Source organism: Oratosquilla oratoria, chromosome 7 (genome assembly GCF_046742065.1).
Source record: "Oratosquilla oratoria isolate Oo_2021 chromosome 7, ASM4674206v1, whole genome shotgun sequence".
NCBI lineage: Eukaryota > Metazoa > Arthropoda > Malacostraca > Stomatopoda > Squillidae > Oratosquilla > Oratosquilla oratoria.
Window position 1 is genome coordinate 76,153,960 of NC_134783.1, and position 18,628 is coordinate 76,172,587.

Genomic DNA, 18,628 nt, shown 5'->3' on the forward strand with positions numbered 1-18,628 from the left:
TGTGAATGATGTTTTGATGCAGCCTGAAGGGATTTCCCCCAGTCTTCTCTTTTTCTACATGAGAGGACAAAGAGGGGTGGGGGTCACTGATTAAATGAAGCAGCCTTTCTGTGGATGTGCTGTCTTGCTGCATTGCTTCTGTCCCAGGGCAGTGGGCAAGATGCAGGGATGACCTGTCATCCAGGAGAAGCCAAGAAAAGAGGGAGGGAGGGATGTTGAATGGGAGTGGAGTATGTGGGGATGAAATGGGTGGGAATGGATTTATGCCTTTGACTTTAGCTACCTCCCTTGTAAGGGGGAAAAAGCCATTGGTATATGTATGAAATTTCCAGAAACATGGAACATAAGAGGGGATAAGTTTAAATTTGTTGGAGAAGTATGGTAGGGGTTATTAGGTTGGATAGAGTGAGAAATGAGGTGAGGAGGAGAGCAGGGGTGGAAAAGGAGTTGGGAAATAGAGTTGATGAAAGATTATTGGGATGGTTTGGAGACATGGAAAGAATGATTGAGGAAAGATTAGTAAAAGAAGTGTAGAAGGCAGAAGTGTATGGAGTGAACAGGAGCAACCGAGGACAAGATTGATGAATGGGGAAAAAAGGGTTGAGAAAGCGGGGGATGTCTGTTGAGAAAAGAAGACAGAAGATAGGGATAAGTGGAGAATGGTTGTATATGGATGATGCTGGGATGCGGGGGTTTGGGATTGGTTAAGCATGAATATTCTGACGCAGCCCAGAGATTTATCCCCTTTTCTTTTTCTGCATGAGGGAATGGAGAGGAAGGGGGTTGCCGATTAAATGAAGTGTCGTTGCTGTGGATGTGTTGTGTCTTGCTCCATTGCTTCTGAACCAGGGCAATGGGTGAGATGCAGGGATGACCCATCATCCAAGAAGAGCCAAGAAAAGAGGGAGGGAGGGGTGGTGAATGGAAGTGGAGTGTGTGGTAATGAAATGGGTGAGAGTGGATTTATGCCTTTTGACTTTGGCTACCTCCATTATAAGGGGGAGAAAGACCTTGGTATATGTACATATGTATGTAAAGTTCTCTGTCTTGGATTGTAACTTTTCTTCTAGTTCTCTGGTGATCTTAATTGGAGAGTGATCAGATGATAGGTCCTGTATTATTTCCCATGTGATTTGGGTTTGTATAATACACACACATATGGAAGGACCAGTATATAAGGAAAATAGAGAAAAAGTTTGAAAGGCCCCACAGATTTTCACTGTAATGTTTGTATGATTGCAGAAGAATTAAATTAGGTTATACTAAGTAAAGAACTTTATTGTTTAAAAATTCTCACATATCTTACAGCTACATATGTATCACAAGGCTTTATTCTGTCGCCCAGCTTATAAAGACTTCTTAAAATGCAAGGACAGAAAAAGAACAAGCTTAATCTTTATGTAGACCTGGGACTGAGTGTTGAGCAAGAAAGGAATGTTGCTTCAATTTCCATAACATTAAGGCATGGCCTACCCACAATTCCATAGCATAATAAAGGTATCAGTGTAAATCATAAAAGCCAACTACCCTGTTTACACAACTTTCACCTCAAAATGGCTAACACTCATCCACATGGAATAGAAACATAATTCCCAAAATATTACAATACAAAGGGACAGAAAATATTCAACTTATCTTTAACTATCATGGGAATTGCCTTTAAGCCTTCTGAGCAGGTAAACCAGCGGTAATCTCGCTTTCAATACCACAATGGTCAGAACCTCGCAGTATCTTGAAGTACCCATTGTCACCCCAATCAGTATTCCATGAGTTAGCACAGAGCCAGTAAGGTACCCCATCCTCCTCACCCCACCCCAGAACTCTAATAGCATGTCCTCCCAAAGGCAAGCCATGTCTGTGCTGATAAACCCCTGACTTGTAATGCAGAAAATCAACATAAACAGTGAATGCACCCTCTACAGGTCCATTGGTCATGATTTCATATTTGATCTGTTCTTCATCTTGATCAATGCTATAAGCCTTCCTGCCCTGATGCAAGTCTGATTCATATGGCACACTGTAGCTATTCTCGCATGTCATGTGGCATTTGGGAGTAACACCTCCCTCAGAACATTTGGGACGCTTTCCCCTCACATGATGCTCACAAGGGGCTATTTCATATGGCTGACAACCCTGTGTGGAATTATAACTTCCACCTGACACAATCCCTATATGAACCCAATAGGTAAAAGCTGCACCTGGAAATCCACCATTGCAGCCAAACCCACATTGGTGGCAACATGACACCAGATTTTCTGAAGAAAAATGGAAGTTCTCCTCTCCCTTACTATGGATGCATACCCGATCACTCATTGCTTCCACAGCTCCAAAAGCCTGAAACCAACAAAAAAGTCATCAATGTGTGCATAAGATGTGTACATGTGTACATACCAAAAGGCCCTTTCCCACTTGTAAGTGTGATGGCCAGCCAAGGCTTTCCACCCTTCACCAATACCCATACACATCCAACACCCTTTCGTTGTCCCTTTTATATTAGCTCCTTGCAGATAAAGAGCCACCCTTGTCCTCTGTCTACTGCCTGGATTAGAAGCAATGCAGAAATATAAGCACCTCCACAGCTTCATTAAATAGCAGCCCTCCCACCTCATCCACTCAATAAATTACAAAACAGACGAGGAAATGGGTTTGGCCTGCATAAATTCATCATCCATTCATACTTATCTCTTGCCTTCTCTCTCCCCCCAGCTCAACAGACTTTCTCCTTTTACCTAAGCCCCCTTTCACCTTATCCATACATCCCATTCTTGGTTTTCCCCTCAAGTTCACTCCATTTACTTTTGCCTTCCATACTTTTTGTTAGTCTTTCTTCATCCTTTCCATATGCCCAAACTATCCAAATATTCTTTGATCAAACCAATCTGCCAGTTTTCTGTCCCATTTCTCACTCTATCCATCCTCATAATCCCAACCATGCTTTTTAAACACCATCTCAAACACATTTCAACAACTTCTTTCTGGTTCCCTTAAATTCCAAGTTTCTTCCCTCTTAGCATTGTGGATACAATTGCATGTTCATACAGACTGTACAATGAAGTCCCCTAGGGGACTAAAGTGCCCAACACCAACCATCAAACATAACACCAAAGTACTCAATTACACAGATGACCTGATAATAGTACTTAACACGTGCAAAATAATGGCTAAGAGCATGAGTTTAAAAATAAACTAGAACAGGGTCTTAGAAGCAATAGAATGGAGTCTACCCTACTTCTACTCCATTTCTTCATTATCTTTCGCTATTTGCATACCTTTCAGGTTCACCTGGTAGTCTCTTTCTCCTCATTCAAGTTCCTCATTTTCAGCACCTCTCTGACTCTATTTTCTTCTTTCTTTACTGAAACTCAACTCTCAATTTCTCTTCCACCAGATAATAATTAGACATTCCACCACCCCCTCATATGAACACATCCATGTTCATAACTCTTTCAATCCTTCTTTTGGGCACCACTACATAATCCAGTTATGCCCTCAACTACCCTCCCACTAGCCAATCTATACCATGTATACATGTATTTACTTTCCTAACACTATTCACTATCATTTTCCTTTCAATATACATCCACTATCATTCCTTACTACCACATCATCTCCCCATTACTCTATTTACTGGCTTATCTCCTACTCTAGGTTTAAGATCCCTCAACATTCACATTCCTCCCAAAAACAGTCATTTACATAGCTAAGACATTTCCTTTGCCTCACTTTTCTATCTAGGTCATATGTACTCACACTACATAATCCAATCATGCCCTCAACTACACTCCTACTAGCCAATCTATACAATGTATAATTGTATTTACCTTCCAACACTGTTCACTATCATTTCTCTTTCAATATACAACCACCATCATTCCTTACTACCACATCATCTCCCCATTACTCTATTTACTGGTTTATCTCCTACTCTAAGTTTAATATCCCTTAACACTACATTCACATTCCTTCCAAAAACATTCATTTAAATTTCTAAATCATTTACCTTCCTAACACTTTGGTGGAAGGTAAGTTGAGTGGAGGATAGATGGAGAAATAGGAAAAGGACAGAAGGTAGGGAAGTGCTTCGAGTAAATTGCTTAAATGAGAAAGAAAAGGAGAAGCAGTACAAGAAGCTGAGAGAGGAATGGAAGGGAGTGAAGGATCGAGTAGAACTAGGAGTGAAGGAGGAATGAGGATGCTTCAAAGTGGGAGTCACAAGGTGCACAAAGTTGGTGTGTGGAACATGGCGGATGGGAGGAATTAGAAGGAAGGGTAGTGAATGGTGGGATGATGAAGCAAAGGTTGTAGAAGAAACAAGCATTCACATTCTAAAATGGTTACAAAATAGGACAAGAGAATCATACGAGAGGTACAAAGAAAAGAGTAGTAAAGCTTAAGATAAAGGAGGCAAAGAGAAGAGCAGATGTGAAATGGGGCAAGATTGTGAGAGAAAATTTTGAAAGTAATAAAGAGATGTTTTGGAAGGAAATTAAGAGAGGAAGAGGAGGTGAATCAAGTAGAGAAGAAAAGGTAAAGGGTGCAGATGGAGAGATGATAATAGAAGAGATGGCAGTAAGAGGAAGATGGGCAGAGTATTTTAGGAAGTTTCTAAATGTGAAAGAGGATAAGGACTGAAAGGTAGTTGCAGTGGGAAGCACTAAGAAAATGACAGTGATTAATGAGGAAAATGGGGGAGAAATAAGGAAAGAGGAGGTGAAAGCAGTTAAAATTATGACACCTAGGTTGGTTGGGTGTCATGTGGAGTGTAGTAGAGTCTAGTGGGGAAGACTTATGGGAGGGTTTTGAGAGGTTTAGGAGAGGAACAGTGGGAGTAATTGGTGAGGAAAAGGTGTATTGAATCTAACCATAAGAAATAGTATTGATAAGCTTTTCTATGCTACACCTACTTCCTGCATGTACAGGTTTACAAGGTGGATAAAAAGACACAAGTTTGGGTCTAAATTTACTCATGACTAATTTCACACTAGTTTCCTATGAAGAAGCTTAGTGCATAACTAATCAGGAATACACTCAGACCAAGACTGGTGTCTTCTGTATCCACCTTACTCAGTTTGTCATTATGTCTAAACATTTATAAGTTTGCCTTGTATTCAGTGTGGCAATTACAAGTAATCAAACAACACTACCATATTGGACCAAAAAAGTACTAGAGAACTAACAGATTTTACGGGAAAAATGATTAGGCTCAGACAAGGTCAAAATACAATAATATAAACTACAGTCAGAGAAATAATTTTACATTAATGTAAACTTTGTTGATTGTACTTTCTTGTACTCACTGCACACAATATAAATAAAAAAAAATTACAACACTAAATACTCCCTCACAAGAAACATAAGGAAATTAATAGATACATAACTTACCCAGCAGGAACCACAGGAGCCTTGGTCTCTGATCTCTCCAATGGTAGGGCACATACTCCATGCAGTTCGGGAATCAAACTCATTTGGAAGGTCAGACAAATTTATGTTTTCATGGTGGAGGACTGGTGGAAGGTGCCATTTGGAATCCTTATGTACTCCCATGAGTCCCTTGATGTACTTGATGGGTAGGTGTTTGTTGAAGTTCCTTCCAGCCTAGTCAGAAATCAGGATCCAATCATTACTTTGACTTGCATAATTATAAGTACACACACATGTAGGAGTTGTTGGATAGAGGTCAAAGGTGGACAAAATATATACGATAACAGACTGCTCACTCAGAAAGGTACTGGAAGACTGGAAAAATGCCAATATTGTGCCAATATATAAAGGGGGAAACAAGGAAGACCCAACAAACTATGGACCAGTCTCCCTTAGAGTAGTGGATGTCTTGAACAAACTGGATGAAACAACAGTGTGTGCAAACACCAAAAATTAATTTAATAACTAGATGTTGCGAGATACAAAGAAGGAGCACCATGAGCATAGCTCCCCTTCCTGTATAATACAACTAAGTAAATAGAGAGAGATACTGAACAAGACTAAGTGTGGAAATGGGCAAGATGAACTTGACATTAAGACCAAGAATTAGGTGGATGGACAGAGTAAAGTGGGTACTAATAGCATGAGGAATGTATTTCACAGAAAGAAAAAGTACAAAAGATAGGAGTGAATGGAGAGTTTGTAAAATGAATAAATTATATGACCCAGAGTGATATGTATTTTTTTCTGTTCCATAATCTTTATGAATGGATAGAAAATAATATAATCATAAAGTGGTCAATAAAAAAATACTTCATTAACCACTTCACTACGGGCCAAAATCTCGTGGGCAGCATTAGCTGCCAGACGTACGATGTTTCGTCATAATACTCGCATCATAAAAAATAGTCACCGCTTATATCGATCGTTCTCTCTTTCACCCGTGATGAAGACAGTTTAGAGAGAATGTCATTATGTAGGGGCAACTACAATAAATATAATCAAGATGCCGATATGGCAGCCTCGCATATCCACTTGCTCCTCATGCCGCCTACGTAGGCGACACCGTATGGAAGGGGTTAAGTTCAATCATTAGCATCCAACAGCTCAATGAATGGCGTGTATAAATCTACATCAATATATAAATAAAAATATAACTCTTTTAAAATGATTCTGAAATGACCTCAGTGGTGACAGTGTTTGGGGGACACTTTTGTAAGGGTGATTGGCTGTACAATGCAGACTACCAATATGTGGTGATGTCACGGCAACGGGGACAACTGATTGGCCGAGAATGGTGACGTCACAGCAATGGAGACGACTGATTGGCCAAGAATGCTGACGTCACAGCAATGGAGACAATTGATTGGCTGGAAGCGAAGGGCAGGATGTGAAGCGCCCTCTCGTAAAGCAGTCCAAGCACCCATGGCGAAGCCATAGCAGTGAAGCCAATGCCAAGAGACGAAATGGCGAAGAAGCGTAGACAAGTGGCTAAAGGCTACCAAGGGTATAATGAAGAAGACGTCCTAAGAAGATAAGGTGTTGGCAGATAGATTAAGGCCTGTGAGTGAAGCAAGCAAGCGCTGCAGACCAAGCAACCTGCCGAAGGCAGGTGCGGCATAGTCACTGCTTGTAGATTATAAAGCAAGTCAAAATCATAGTATATTGAAAACTGATATACCATATTTATATGAAGTGGAATTGGCATTGGCAACTAAGAGTGAATAGAAATTGGCATCGGTATTGGCAGTGGCAATTAATGGTAAATAGGAATCGGCATTGGCCAAAAATAATGGAATTGGCATACCCCTAGTATTATGTGTGTCATAATCATACAGGGTCAAAGGTAATGCAGCAAGACAGTACTTTTATACCAGGGCCTGATAGCAGCCAGAGCTGGTTTATCCCCACTGCTTCATTATATGGCAACCCTCCTCACCTACTCAAAAAATTAAAAGCAAACAAATAACATCCTTTCAGGCCATTTATTTCTAAGTATCAATACCAAAGGGTTTCCTTTAGTTCTAGGAATCATTATCATAGATACATGCCATAGCCTCCCCCCCCCCATTAACCCATCTAAAAGCCTATTAATTGCCCATTCAATCTTAGCACCTTCCACATGAAGGGTCATCCCTGTCCCATGCCACAATGCTTGGGTCAATGGGAATTCAGTGCAACAGTGACTCCACAGCATGGTCATAAAGTTGCAGCTGATTTACCCCTGCTGCTTCCCCACAATTAGTTAATTCAAATGACAATAAAAAATATTAAAAAGTACATAAATCTAACATTTCAAATGCATAGAGTTATATTTGATATGATGTGTGCAAAACTAGTAGGAACAAACTTTGGTGAACAATGTCAAGTACTATATATGCTTACCTTCCAAGTTTTTGCCACCTGGTTTATATGATTAATAGTCTTATCAGATAAATAAGGGTGGTCCAGCCCTAGAGCCAGGCCAATTAATCCCACTAAGAGGATTAACTTCATCTCTGCAGTTCTGGAAAAGAAAATAACAAAATGTCTATATTATATAATCATCAGTGCCAATTTGATGATTTTCAAGTTTTTTTCTCCCCAATATTTCATGTTGTTGACAACAGTCTAATAAGTAATGAGGATGCTGATTCAATTTTAAACATGAGAGGGCTCATGACTCCACTACAATATTTTTTTGTTGTCAAATTACAAAACCACACCAGAGGCAAACCATTATATTTCACAAACTGCTCAGTTTATATTTTTCCATATAAAATGTTGGGTTATCAATCAATCAATCCCTTGCCCCAGATCTCTTGCAGGTGACCCATGGCACCCAGATTACCAGCAACAACCACCAGATTGGTCCGCAAGTCAATTAAGGAAGAAATATTGTGCTGTTACCTAGGTATGGCTAGGGTGGAGCAGTGTGCATGCACAATGTTGTCTTGAAGTCATTCAGCCAATCAGCTTAATTTATACTCATAGCCTACCCTGTCTTCTATTCTTCTGCATGAGGGGGTGGAGCAGGGGGTCACTGATTAAGTGGAACAGCCTTGCTGTGGATGTGCTGTCTTGCTGCACTGCTTCTGACCTAGGGCAGTGGGGATGACCCATCATCCATGAAGAGCTAAGATGAGAGTGAGGAAAGGATGGTGGATGGGAGAGGAATAGGTGGGGATGAAATGGGCGAGAGTGGGTATATGACTTTTGACTGACTACCTCCAGGTAAGGGTGAAAAAGCCCTTGGTATATGGATTGATGGTTGGATATACAGACGGTCCTCAACTTACGTTTTAGTTACGTTCCGAACGGCCAAACGTAAGTTGAAAATGAACGTAAGTTGTTACTGTACTATACATCCGTAAATTCTATTACCGTATCTTATAAAACACCCCTAAATCATTAATTATACACATAACATTGCAAAATAATAATATTAATTTCAAATAAATTAAATTCAAGCAGCATAAATTGAGATGGTGGAGGAGGAGGAGGCAAGGCATGTTCAGTTTGTCGTTTGTGCAATGTAAACAATGGATGCAGCGTCATGCACAAGTATCGTTTGAACTACGGAGAGTGCGCTAAACTAAAAAAAAAAAATTTTACAATTTTTTTTTACAGTCAGTTCAAACATATAATCGAAAAAACGTAAAACGAATGAACGTAAGTAGAGGAGCGTCTGTATATGTATTTTACCTAGTATCTTACAGGACGGGGAGCTACACTTGTGGTGTCCTGTCCCTGTACCTTGCCATGTCTAATTTGTTCTTAAAATCATGTATTGCTTTTACACACACTCTTGTTTTATCTAGCATGTTCCATTCATCTACTACTCTGTGGGGAAAGCTTTTCTTTTTCAGGTTTTCTTCTACAACTGTCCTTTTTGAGTTTCCTTCCATGTCCTCTTGTATTTCTATTATCCCAATTTAGTAAGTCTTCTCTATCAAGGATTTCCATACCTCTCATAATTCTGTAGGTGGTCAACAAGTCACTTCTTTCTCTTTGTTCCATAATTGGCAATTCTAGTTTTGACAATCTCTCTTCATATGACAGTTTTGATAGTGTTGGGGCCATCTTTGCAGTTGCTCTCTGGATCCTCTCAATTTTCTTTATTTTCTTTTTAGTACTGGATGACCATAGTGTTGCTGTGTACTCCAACTTTGGCCTTATCAGTGTGAATAGTATTAGTAGTATTTTGTTTACCATTTCTTTATCCAAGTTAGTAAATGCAACTTTTACTGATTTTAGGAAGTTATAGGTTTCTCCAACAATTTTGTTTATCTGTTTGTCAGGGGACATATACTTTGTGATTACTCCCAGGTCTTTTTCAGATCCCACTTTCTTTACCTCCTTTGCACCAATATTATACTGACCTGATTTTTTTTATACTTTTTTCCAAATTCCATTATGCTAAATTTCTTAATGTTGAAGTCCACTTCCCACTTCTGACTACATTCCCAAACCCTGTTCAGATCTCTCTGTTGTGAATTACAGTCTGTTTCAGTACTCACTTTCTTCAAAAGTTTTGTGTCATCTGCAAAGAAGCTCATGTAACATTCCATACCCTCATCCATGTCATTCACATAAAAAGCAAACATTATTGGAGCCAATACTGATCCTTGTGGAATTCCACTAATCACTTCTTCCCAAGTAGAGCTCTTACCTCTGAGCACTACTCTCATTTTTCTTCCATGCAATAAGTCCTCCATCCATTTCAGTAGTTTACCTTGTATCCCTCTTTTAGTTTCCAGTTTCCTTGATAGTTTTTTGTGTGGAACTTTGGCAAAAGCTTTTTGTAGGTCTAGGAAAGCACGATCAGCCCATCTGTCCCTTTCCTGTATTATACATAGCAGTCTTGAGTAATAACAGATCAAATTTGTGGCACATGATCTTCCCTGTCTAAATCTGAATTGTCTTGGATTTAGTATATAGTTCTCCAGATGTCTTATCCATCTACTTTTTATAACTTTTTCACAAATTTTGGCTACTGTGCTTGTAAGGGAAACTGGTCTGTAATTTGTCGAGTCTTCCTCGTTTCCTCCTTTATATATTGGTACAATATCAGCATTTTTTCAGTCTTCTGGTATTTTGAGTGAGCAACTTATGCTATATATTTTGTCTATTAGTTCTTTTTTACATTCTATTAATATCCAGTTTCCAATTCCATCCAGGCTGTGCAATTTCCTGACATCAAGGTTCATTATTTGGTCCATTATTTCTTTCGGTGTTACTATCATTTCCCTCATGCTAGGGAATTTCACTTCTCTCACTTCATCTCGATATTGTACATTTTCTCTAGTGAAAACAGACTCGAAGTGTTTGCTCATAATTTCAGCCATTTCTGTATTTTCTGTGTATTCCATATTCCCTTGGCATAGTTTAAATATTTCTTATTTTTTCTAGTTTACTGTTCACATGTATATGGAATAGTTTTGTGTGTGTATGTATTTATCTAGTTGTATTATATGAGAGGGGGAGCTATGCTTGTAGTGACCAGTCTTTGTACCTCTCAGCATCTAGTTTGTTCTTGAATTCTTGAATGGTTTTTGCACACACTGTTGTTTCATCCAATTTGTTCCAGACATCCACCACTCTGTGGAAAACTTTTTTTTTTTCCAGATCTCTTCTATAACTATCCTTTTTGAGTTTCTTTTCATGTCCTCTTGTTTTTCTTTTATCCCATTTTAATATGTCTTCTCTGTCAAGTACTTCCATGCCTTTCATGATTCTGTAAATGGCCAGTAGATCTCTCTCTCTTCTTTGTTCCAGGGTTGGTAGTTCCAGTTTAGACAATCTTCGTTTGTATGTAAATTTTGAAAGTTTTGGTGCCAAATTTGTTGTTGCTATTTGGATTCTTTTTAATCTTTTTATATTATTTTTTGTGCTGGGTGTCCATAGCGTTGCAGCATACTCCAATCTTGGTCTTATCTGTGTGACTAATATTTTTTTTACCATTGCTTCATCCAAGTAATTAAAAGCTACCTTTATTGATCTTAGTAAATTGTAGGTTTCTCCAACTATTCTGTTTATATGCTTGTCTGGTGACATGGCTTTATTAATTACTCCTAGGTCCTTTTTGGAGCTAACTTTTTTTTTTTTTTTTTTACATTGTACCAATTTTACATTGTCCTGATATTCTTTTATTTTTTCCAGACTCTATTATACTACATTTCTTGATGAAATTCATTTTCAGTTTTGGTTCCATTTCCAGACTGAGTCCAGGTCTCTCTGTAGTAATTCACAGTTTTTTTCTGTACTTACTTTCTTTAGTAGTTTTCCTTTTTCTGCAAAAAAGTTCATATGTTCTACACCTTCATCCATGTCATTTATATATACAGACGCTCCTCTACTTACGTTCATTTGTTTTACGTTTTTTCGATTTTACGTTTGAACCGACTGTAAAAAAAAATTTGAGTGGATTTTTTAGTTTAGCGCTCTCTCCGTAGTTCAAACAATACTTACGCATAACACTGCGTCCATTGTTTACATGGCACAATCGACAGACTGAATGTGCCTTCCCTCCTCCTCCTCCCCCTCCTCCTTCACCATCTTAATGTTACTTGAATTTAATTTATTTGAAATTAATGTTATTATTTTACAATGTTATGTGTATAATTAATGATTTAGGGGTGTTTTATAAGATACGGTAATAGAATTTACGGATGTATAGTACAGTAACAACTTCATTAATTTTCAATTTACGTTCGGGCCGTTCGGAACATAACTAAAACGTAAGTTGAGGAGCGTCTGTACAGCAAACATTATCGGAGCTAATACTGAACCTGGTGGGACTCCACTTATCATTTCTTCCCAGGTTGAATTTTTATCTCCAAGTACTACCCTCATTTTCTCCTATGCAAGAAATCTTCTATCCATGTCAATAACTTTCCTTGTACACCTCCTGTTGTTTCAAGATTTCTTAATAGCTTTTTGTGTGGTACTTTATCAAATGCTTTATGTAAATCCAGGAAAGCATAAGCTGCCCATCTGTCCCTTTCTTGCATTATATCTATTAACCTTAAATAAAAACAAATCAAATTTGTGGCACGTATGTGTGTGTATACCAGGTTAACCAGTTAACCACTTGCAAGTAGTTAACTTTACATTTCTAGAGCACATTATGTTTTTATTTTATTGATATATATATATATATATATATATATATATATATATATATATATATATATATATATATATATATATATATATATATATATATGCTGGTACATTGTGACAAGTTGATGAAGGTGGAAAAAGAAGTCACAGGTCTAGTTCTGAGTTTCTGAGTTTGTTCCAGACCAGTTTTGCATGGAGTGAAACTGGTCAGGAATAAACTAAGAAACTTGGAACTAGACCCGTGACTTTTTTCCACCTTCATCATATATATATATATATATATATATATATATATATATATATATATATATATATATATATATATATATATATATATATATATATATATACATTTTACAGTGACCAAAAGCAGTGGGTTCGAATCCTACATGCAACTGTCATAAAAACTATATATATATACTGTGTGTGTGTATATATATATATATATATACACCATATATGATTAAAAAACATTAATAAAAGCTAGCTAACTTTTCAAGATTTACCTTGGTTGGGTTAGCTTAGGGTATGTTACATTAGGCTTGTTACGTCTACCAAATTCACTCATTTTCCTTCTAATGGGGGGAGGAATTTAGATTTGAATCCATGTATTATTCCAGCTTGGGTTAATTCTAAGTTTTTATGCATCCTTTGTTCTCATGACCTCTTAAAGCTCTCCTATCCCTATTCAAGAGATTTCTTCTGTCAATGTAGTCTATCCCCTTTTGCGACCTGAATACTGTACTTATCACCCATCTTCGATCTTTCAGAGCTGGCAGACCCAGTGATCTCTCATATATTCATATTGTTAGGCTGGGAACTTGTTTGGTTGCTGCCCTTTCTATTGTCCAAATCTTCCTTAAATCCTTCACTGTACAAGGGGACCATACCATTGATGCATGTTATATTCTTGGGTCAGGATTTTTTTTTTTTATCACTATCCATACATGATTATCATGTATGGATAAAACAGACTGAAAAGAGATTGGCATTTCACTATATCATGATGATATAGTGAAATGCCAATCTCTTTTCAGTCTGTTTCTCTCACAAACCTGCATTGTTCATCTGGTGATTATCTTTTATCAACTCTCCCAAACCTTTCTACTCTTTTGCTTTAGTAATGGGGGAGGGCAGGGTTTTGAAACACTTACATACAAAAATCTGAGGTCAAACCAGTATGAATCTACTAGGATCCCACCGGATGGTCAAAGAATCTAGCTCCTTGGTCACCCACTAACTCGTGATTTCCTTTTAGTAATTAATTGAATGCAGGTGCCCACATATTGCCTAAATTTCATACAGAATATTAATCATTCCATACATTGGCTACGATATTCCTATACCTACATAAATTTGTTGATGGGTATAAGGAACTGGATTGTTCTTGGGCATTAGTAGAGACGAAATGTTACTATCACTAACTGCAAATGTTTCCTTATTACAGCTGATTCCAATGTTCTAATGCATCTTTAAGCACAATCATAAGGATTCTTATTCAGCTTCCTCAAATAAAGTAGAATGTAATAACTATACATACCTCGTGCTGACCACTAGTCACAAGACACGGACGATGACTAATGGTCACACTAATCTGAAGAGATTGTTGCTCTTCCACCCGAATCTTTTACTCCTTGGTCTGCACTTTGTACGTAGTTTATATGGACGTTCTCTTTTTGGTTGTTACGCGCACAAGAGAAAACGGCACGTTTCGATTAAAAGCTACAGCAAACTGATGAAATAGATTAAGCCCAATATATTTATTTTACTATTAATTATATGAATGGATATATTTTGCTTCCTTGAACTTATTATTTGCTCTCCAACAGTCTATGTGACAAGTCAAATAGGCGTTTTAAATATTTTTGCTAGGGGTATACTATTGTATTGTCGGTGGTCGGTCAAAACGTCCCCGGGACACACTAACGCTTTTATACCCATGGATAATATCATGCCGCTGTAAATATGTATTTCAGGTTCATAGCTCTGGTCTACCTGACAGAAAGTGGGCATATATATACCTGTATATGGGGATGGTATTCCTACTTTACAGGAATACTGGGAATACTATGTGTCACGTTCATGAGAACATGATATGGGCTAATCATAGCTTAGAAAGGATTCCCGTTTCTTGCAGAAAAATGTGGATAGAGGTTAATGCCTCCAAGTTTAAGTGTAGTGTGATAACTGAGGCAGTGGTGTGCAGAGGTCTGGTGATGGCCGGTGCCTCAAAGATATATAAGGCCTCATGCTACAATTAAAGAAATATTATGAGAAAGGAAGATATTTTGAATGTGTAAACACATATGAAACAGAAGGTAAACACTTTATTCAATTTAGATATATATAAACAAAATTTTATTAAGTTGTTTTCCCTGGAGTATGTATGCCAGCTATGGTCTCCACACAAATTAAGTTTAATAGGTCCAGAGGGTATTCACGAGCAGGTTAGTTGGGGACTCCCTGAATTATGGGGAGAGGCTGGAAATTCTCAAGCTCTATTCACTGCAGAGACGTGGAGAGCACTATATAGTGATTAACGTATAAAAAAAATCCTGGAGGGCACAGCACCAAACCCATCACAAAAAGAAGTATCAAGGGAAACACCGTCCCAGGTTTGGTAGGACCTGCGGAAGAAGGTGGTCCGTAAGCAACTGCTCCCAGCGACTGAAGACTATCAAGTCGGAAAGTTTCACCTGGGCTGGCTCCAGCCTTTACAACTATCTCCCAAGAGAGATCAGGTTCCTAACGGGAGTCAGCACGGATGCTTTCAAGAAGAGGCTTGACAAATTCCCAGCCAACATCCCAGATGAGCTTCAAGTCCCACATGGCCCAACCTCATGATCGAGGACCGGCAACGAACTCGATCGCAGGCCAGCTCCAGTACGAGAGGCTCGGGCAGAGATGTGGGAGTGGTATCTCCCCAGGCTGGCCATGGTGTTGACACCAGAACCTACCTATAAGACCTAACTGATCTGATTGGATGCCCCCCCCCCCATTTAGACGCCCCTTCACCCCTCTTCTACACGCCACTGAATTGAGGAGAAATAGGAAAATAGAAATTACAAGGGATTGTGTAGGGAGATTATTCGAGAACTAACACCTTCACGTTGGCAGGTAGGAGGCTACAGTAACTTAATAACTATAAGATCTATATCAGTTAAGCAGTGGAAAATCTCTGCAGTCATCCATATCGAACAGTTCGCATCATTGAGTTATGGATCACTTTACATGCCTTCACAGTCGGAGGAGCCCACTGATAACTGGAACGTACTTTGTCCCTGATGGTGGACAGGGAAATCACTCACGAAATACGATCATAATGACGACGTGGACCATTGGACACCATACATATTCCACCGAATATATGGAATAAGGTGGCACCATAAGGGTTGATTCACACTATCGGTCCGGTCGCGCTCCGCTCTCGGTTCTGAGGTATTCACACCATCGGTCCGCTCTCGTTCTCGTCATCCCCCCCTCCCTCGACACCAGTAGAAGTCTTACCATCAGTTACGAAGGATGTGTGACTTTTCTGACGCCGAGTTGGCAATAATCGCTATTGCACTTGATGATGAAGAAGAAGGAAAACAAAATAGAAAAAGAGATTGTGGGTTCATCCTATGTTGCAAGATAGGAAGACTGAAGGAGAATTTCATACTCTGTATCCTATTCTTATTGATGATGAGAGTAAATTCCACAGCTATTTCAGAATGAACAAAGGAACATTTGAGAAAATACTATCCAAAATTGAGGATGACCTGAAATGTACAAGAAGATGCTGCACTTCCTGGCACTGATGTGCTTGCACCATACGTTATAGTGGGAGATGAGGCTTTCCCGCTGAAGAGAAATTTGATGAGGCCCTACCCAGGTTCACAGACTGAACATAAGGTAGAGAAGAGGATTTTTAATTATAGATTATCTAGAGCCAGGAGGATAGTTGAGTGCACATTTGGTATTCTAGTGCAAACCTTCAGAATATATTTAAGGAAACTTAAAGCTATGCCTTCTAACGTTAATGCAATCATTACACAACATGCATACTTCACAATCTGATACACCCAAATGCTGTTGCATTACCAGATACTGTTGTCATGCCTCCATCAAACACAGTATGTCCAATGAGAGGAAGAGGGGGAAATGCTACAAAGGAGGCTTTTGGCATGAGAGAAACACTGAAAGATTATTTCAGCTCCCCAGCTGGTTCAATGCCTTGGCAAAATTATAAAATATAAGTAGACAAACAAACTTGGGTAGGAATATTTGTTGAGTGAGCTAAGGAGATGCATTTCCGCAGTGGATAATAGGTTGTTATTATACATATGGAATTTCTTTCTTCGGTTAATAATGTGTATTTTTTTCTCAGTACCTTGGCAATATGATAAGTATGCAAACATTATTGTATAGGAAAATTGTTTAGTGAGGATAGGAAATGCATTTCCACAGTGGACATTAGGCCATTGTATGGAATTTCTTACCTTCACAACCCAGCTGCCTGGTTATTTCAACACAGCTTCTTCTTTTCGCCACGTTATCACTGTAGTGCAGCGAAGTCAGGTCATACAGCTCTGGTTTACCTTTTGACTAATTCTATTAGCATTTCATCTGAATCCACAAAATTAAAGTAAGTTTTGTAGGTTATATTTTATTCAGTTGGTGCTTATGTACGAGTATATCCTCGCTGTACGCATTGTCATTGTATCAGTGATAAATAAAAAGAAAACGTATTTTTATAATTTTTCTAACTTTCTCATGATCCCATTGTGGTGTTTCCTTTGGATTATCCATGGTTTTGGTAGGACAGAAGGTATAACTACTTGCTTATATGAAGGCTGAATCTCGACTGGAGTGGAGCAGGAGGAGCAGGACCGTGGCAACTGAGTTCACACTGGCGCTCACAGTCTGGTCACGCTCCGCTCTCGCTCCAGTAAAAATATCTTTTGACGGAACCGTGACCGGAGCGAGACCGGAGCGAGAGCGCCAGTGTGAATGCTTCCATTGAAATTAATGAGACAATATTGGACCGTATCGATAGTGTGAATCAAGCCTTAATGTACCTCGCCAGAAATTGTGTTCTTGTCATGAGATTTATGTCTGAAATCTCAGGAGTGGGTAGATCATCAGGAATGAAGAACTTATGCTTTAATTCCAAGTCCGGCTAAATTCATGACAAGGCCAACTTTCCCAGGGTTGGACATCACTGATCCGCCCGCCAACAAAAATCCTGACCCTAGCCTTCCTCTTTTTCCTGGCAAGGCTCCTTATCAACGACAAGGGTCGCCCCTGTATCTAACAATACCCGTATCGGTCATTTCTTTGAACCCACTACCCTTGCTATTACTGTAGCTAAACCAACTCGAGTTTCATCAGCACTTGTATACCACGACACGAAAGTCCCTCTACTTCCTTCTCACTTGTCCTAGTTATGCGTGCTTCTAGATATATGCGGACTTGGAGACAGGTTGTAATGGTGTTGTAATGGGTTACAGTGGGCTGTAATGCGTTGCAGTGCGTTGTAATGGGTGACAGTGGGTTGCACTGGGTTGTAATGGATTGCAAGGGGTTGTAATGGGTTGCAGTGGGTTGTAATAGGTTGCAGTGGGTTATAATGGGTTGCAGTGGATTATAATGGGTTGTGGTGGGTTGTAGTAGATTGTAATGGGTTGTAGTGGACTGTAATGGGTTACATTGGGTTATAATGGGTTTCAGTAGGTTGTAATAGGTTGAAATGACTTGCAGTGTGTTGTAATGAGTTGCAGTAGGGTGTAATGAGTTGTAATGGGTTGTAATGCATTGCAGCGGGTTGTAGTTGGTTGTTTATTGGCCTGACTGTAGCCTGTAACACTGGTCAACAAATAATTTGTCCCAAGAAAAAGGAGAACTAGACATTTCAGAGGCTAAGTGTGGCCAAAAATCCAATATTACCGTCTTAAAAGTCAGTACATTGGTGATATTATCGTGATATATCAATGAAAGACATGAGTGGTGTAGAATTAAACTGTGATATCACAAGAAAACCATACCTAATAGACAAATTCCAAAAAGCTGGAAGATGACCTAAATGTCAGCCTAAAAAAACCACACACTGACAGCACAACTG

The 18,628-nt window shown here is 38.9% G+C and overlaps 1 protein-coding gene across 1 annotated transcript; it reads right to left on the reverse strand.

Annotated features, from left to right (window-relative positions):
• Positions 1-1,257: 1,257 nt before the first annotated feature.
• Positions 1,258-14,222, reverse strand: LOC143027224 (cathepsin B-like). Its single transcript, XM_076188428.1, has 4 exons — positions 14,066-14,222; positions 7,807-7,927; positions 5,383-5,595; positions 1,258-2,334 (listed from the first exon to the last, which is right to left on the reverse strand). Exons 2-4 carry the CDS (start codon positions 7,915-7,917, stop codon positions 1,660-1,662), a joined length of 999 nt encoding a protein of 332 aa, XP_076044543.1. The 5' UTR covers positions 7,918-7,927; positions 14,066-14,222; the 3' UTR covers positions 1,258-1,659.
• Positions 14,223-18,628: the final 4,406 nt, after the last annotated feature.

Bases quoted from the DNA above. Each gene is read 5' to 3' on its own strand.
- LOC143027224 (XM_076188428.1), bottom strand. From the start codon at position 7,917: ATGAAGTTAATCCTCTTAGTGGGATTAATTGGCCTGGCTCTAGGGCTG. The intron at 5,596-7,806 runs GTAAGCATATAT...ATTTCTGACTAG, and splicing joins AGGTGGCAAAAACTTGGAAG to GCTGGAAGGAACTTCAACAA. The intron at 2,335-5,382 runs GTAAGTTATGTA...TGTTGGTTTCAG, and splicing joins GCTCCTGTGGTTCCTGCTGG to GCTTTTGGAGCTGTGGAAGC.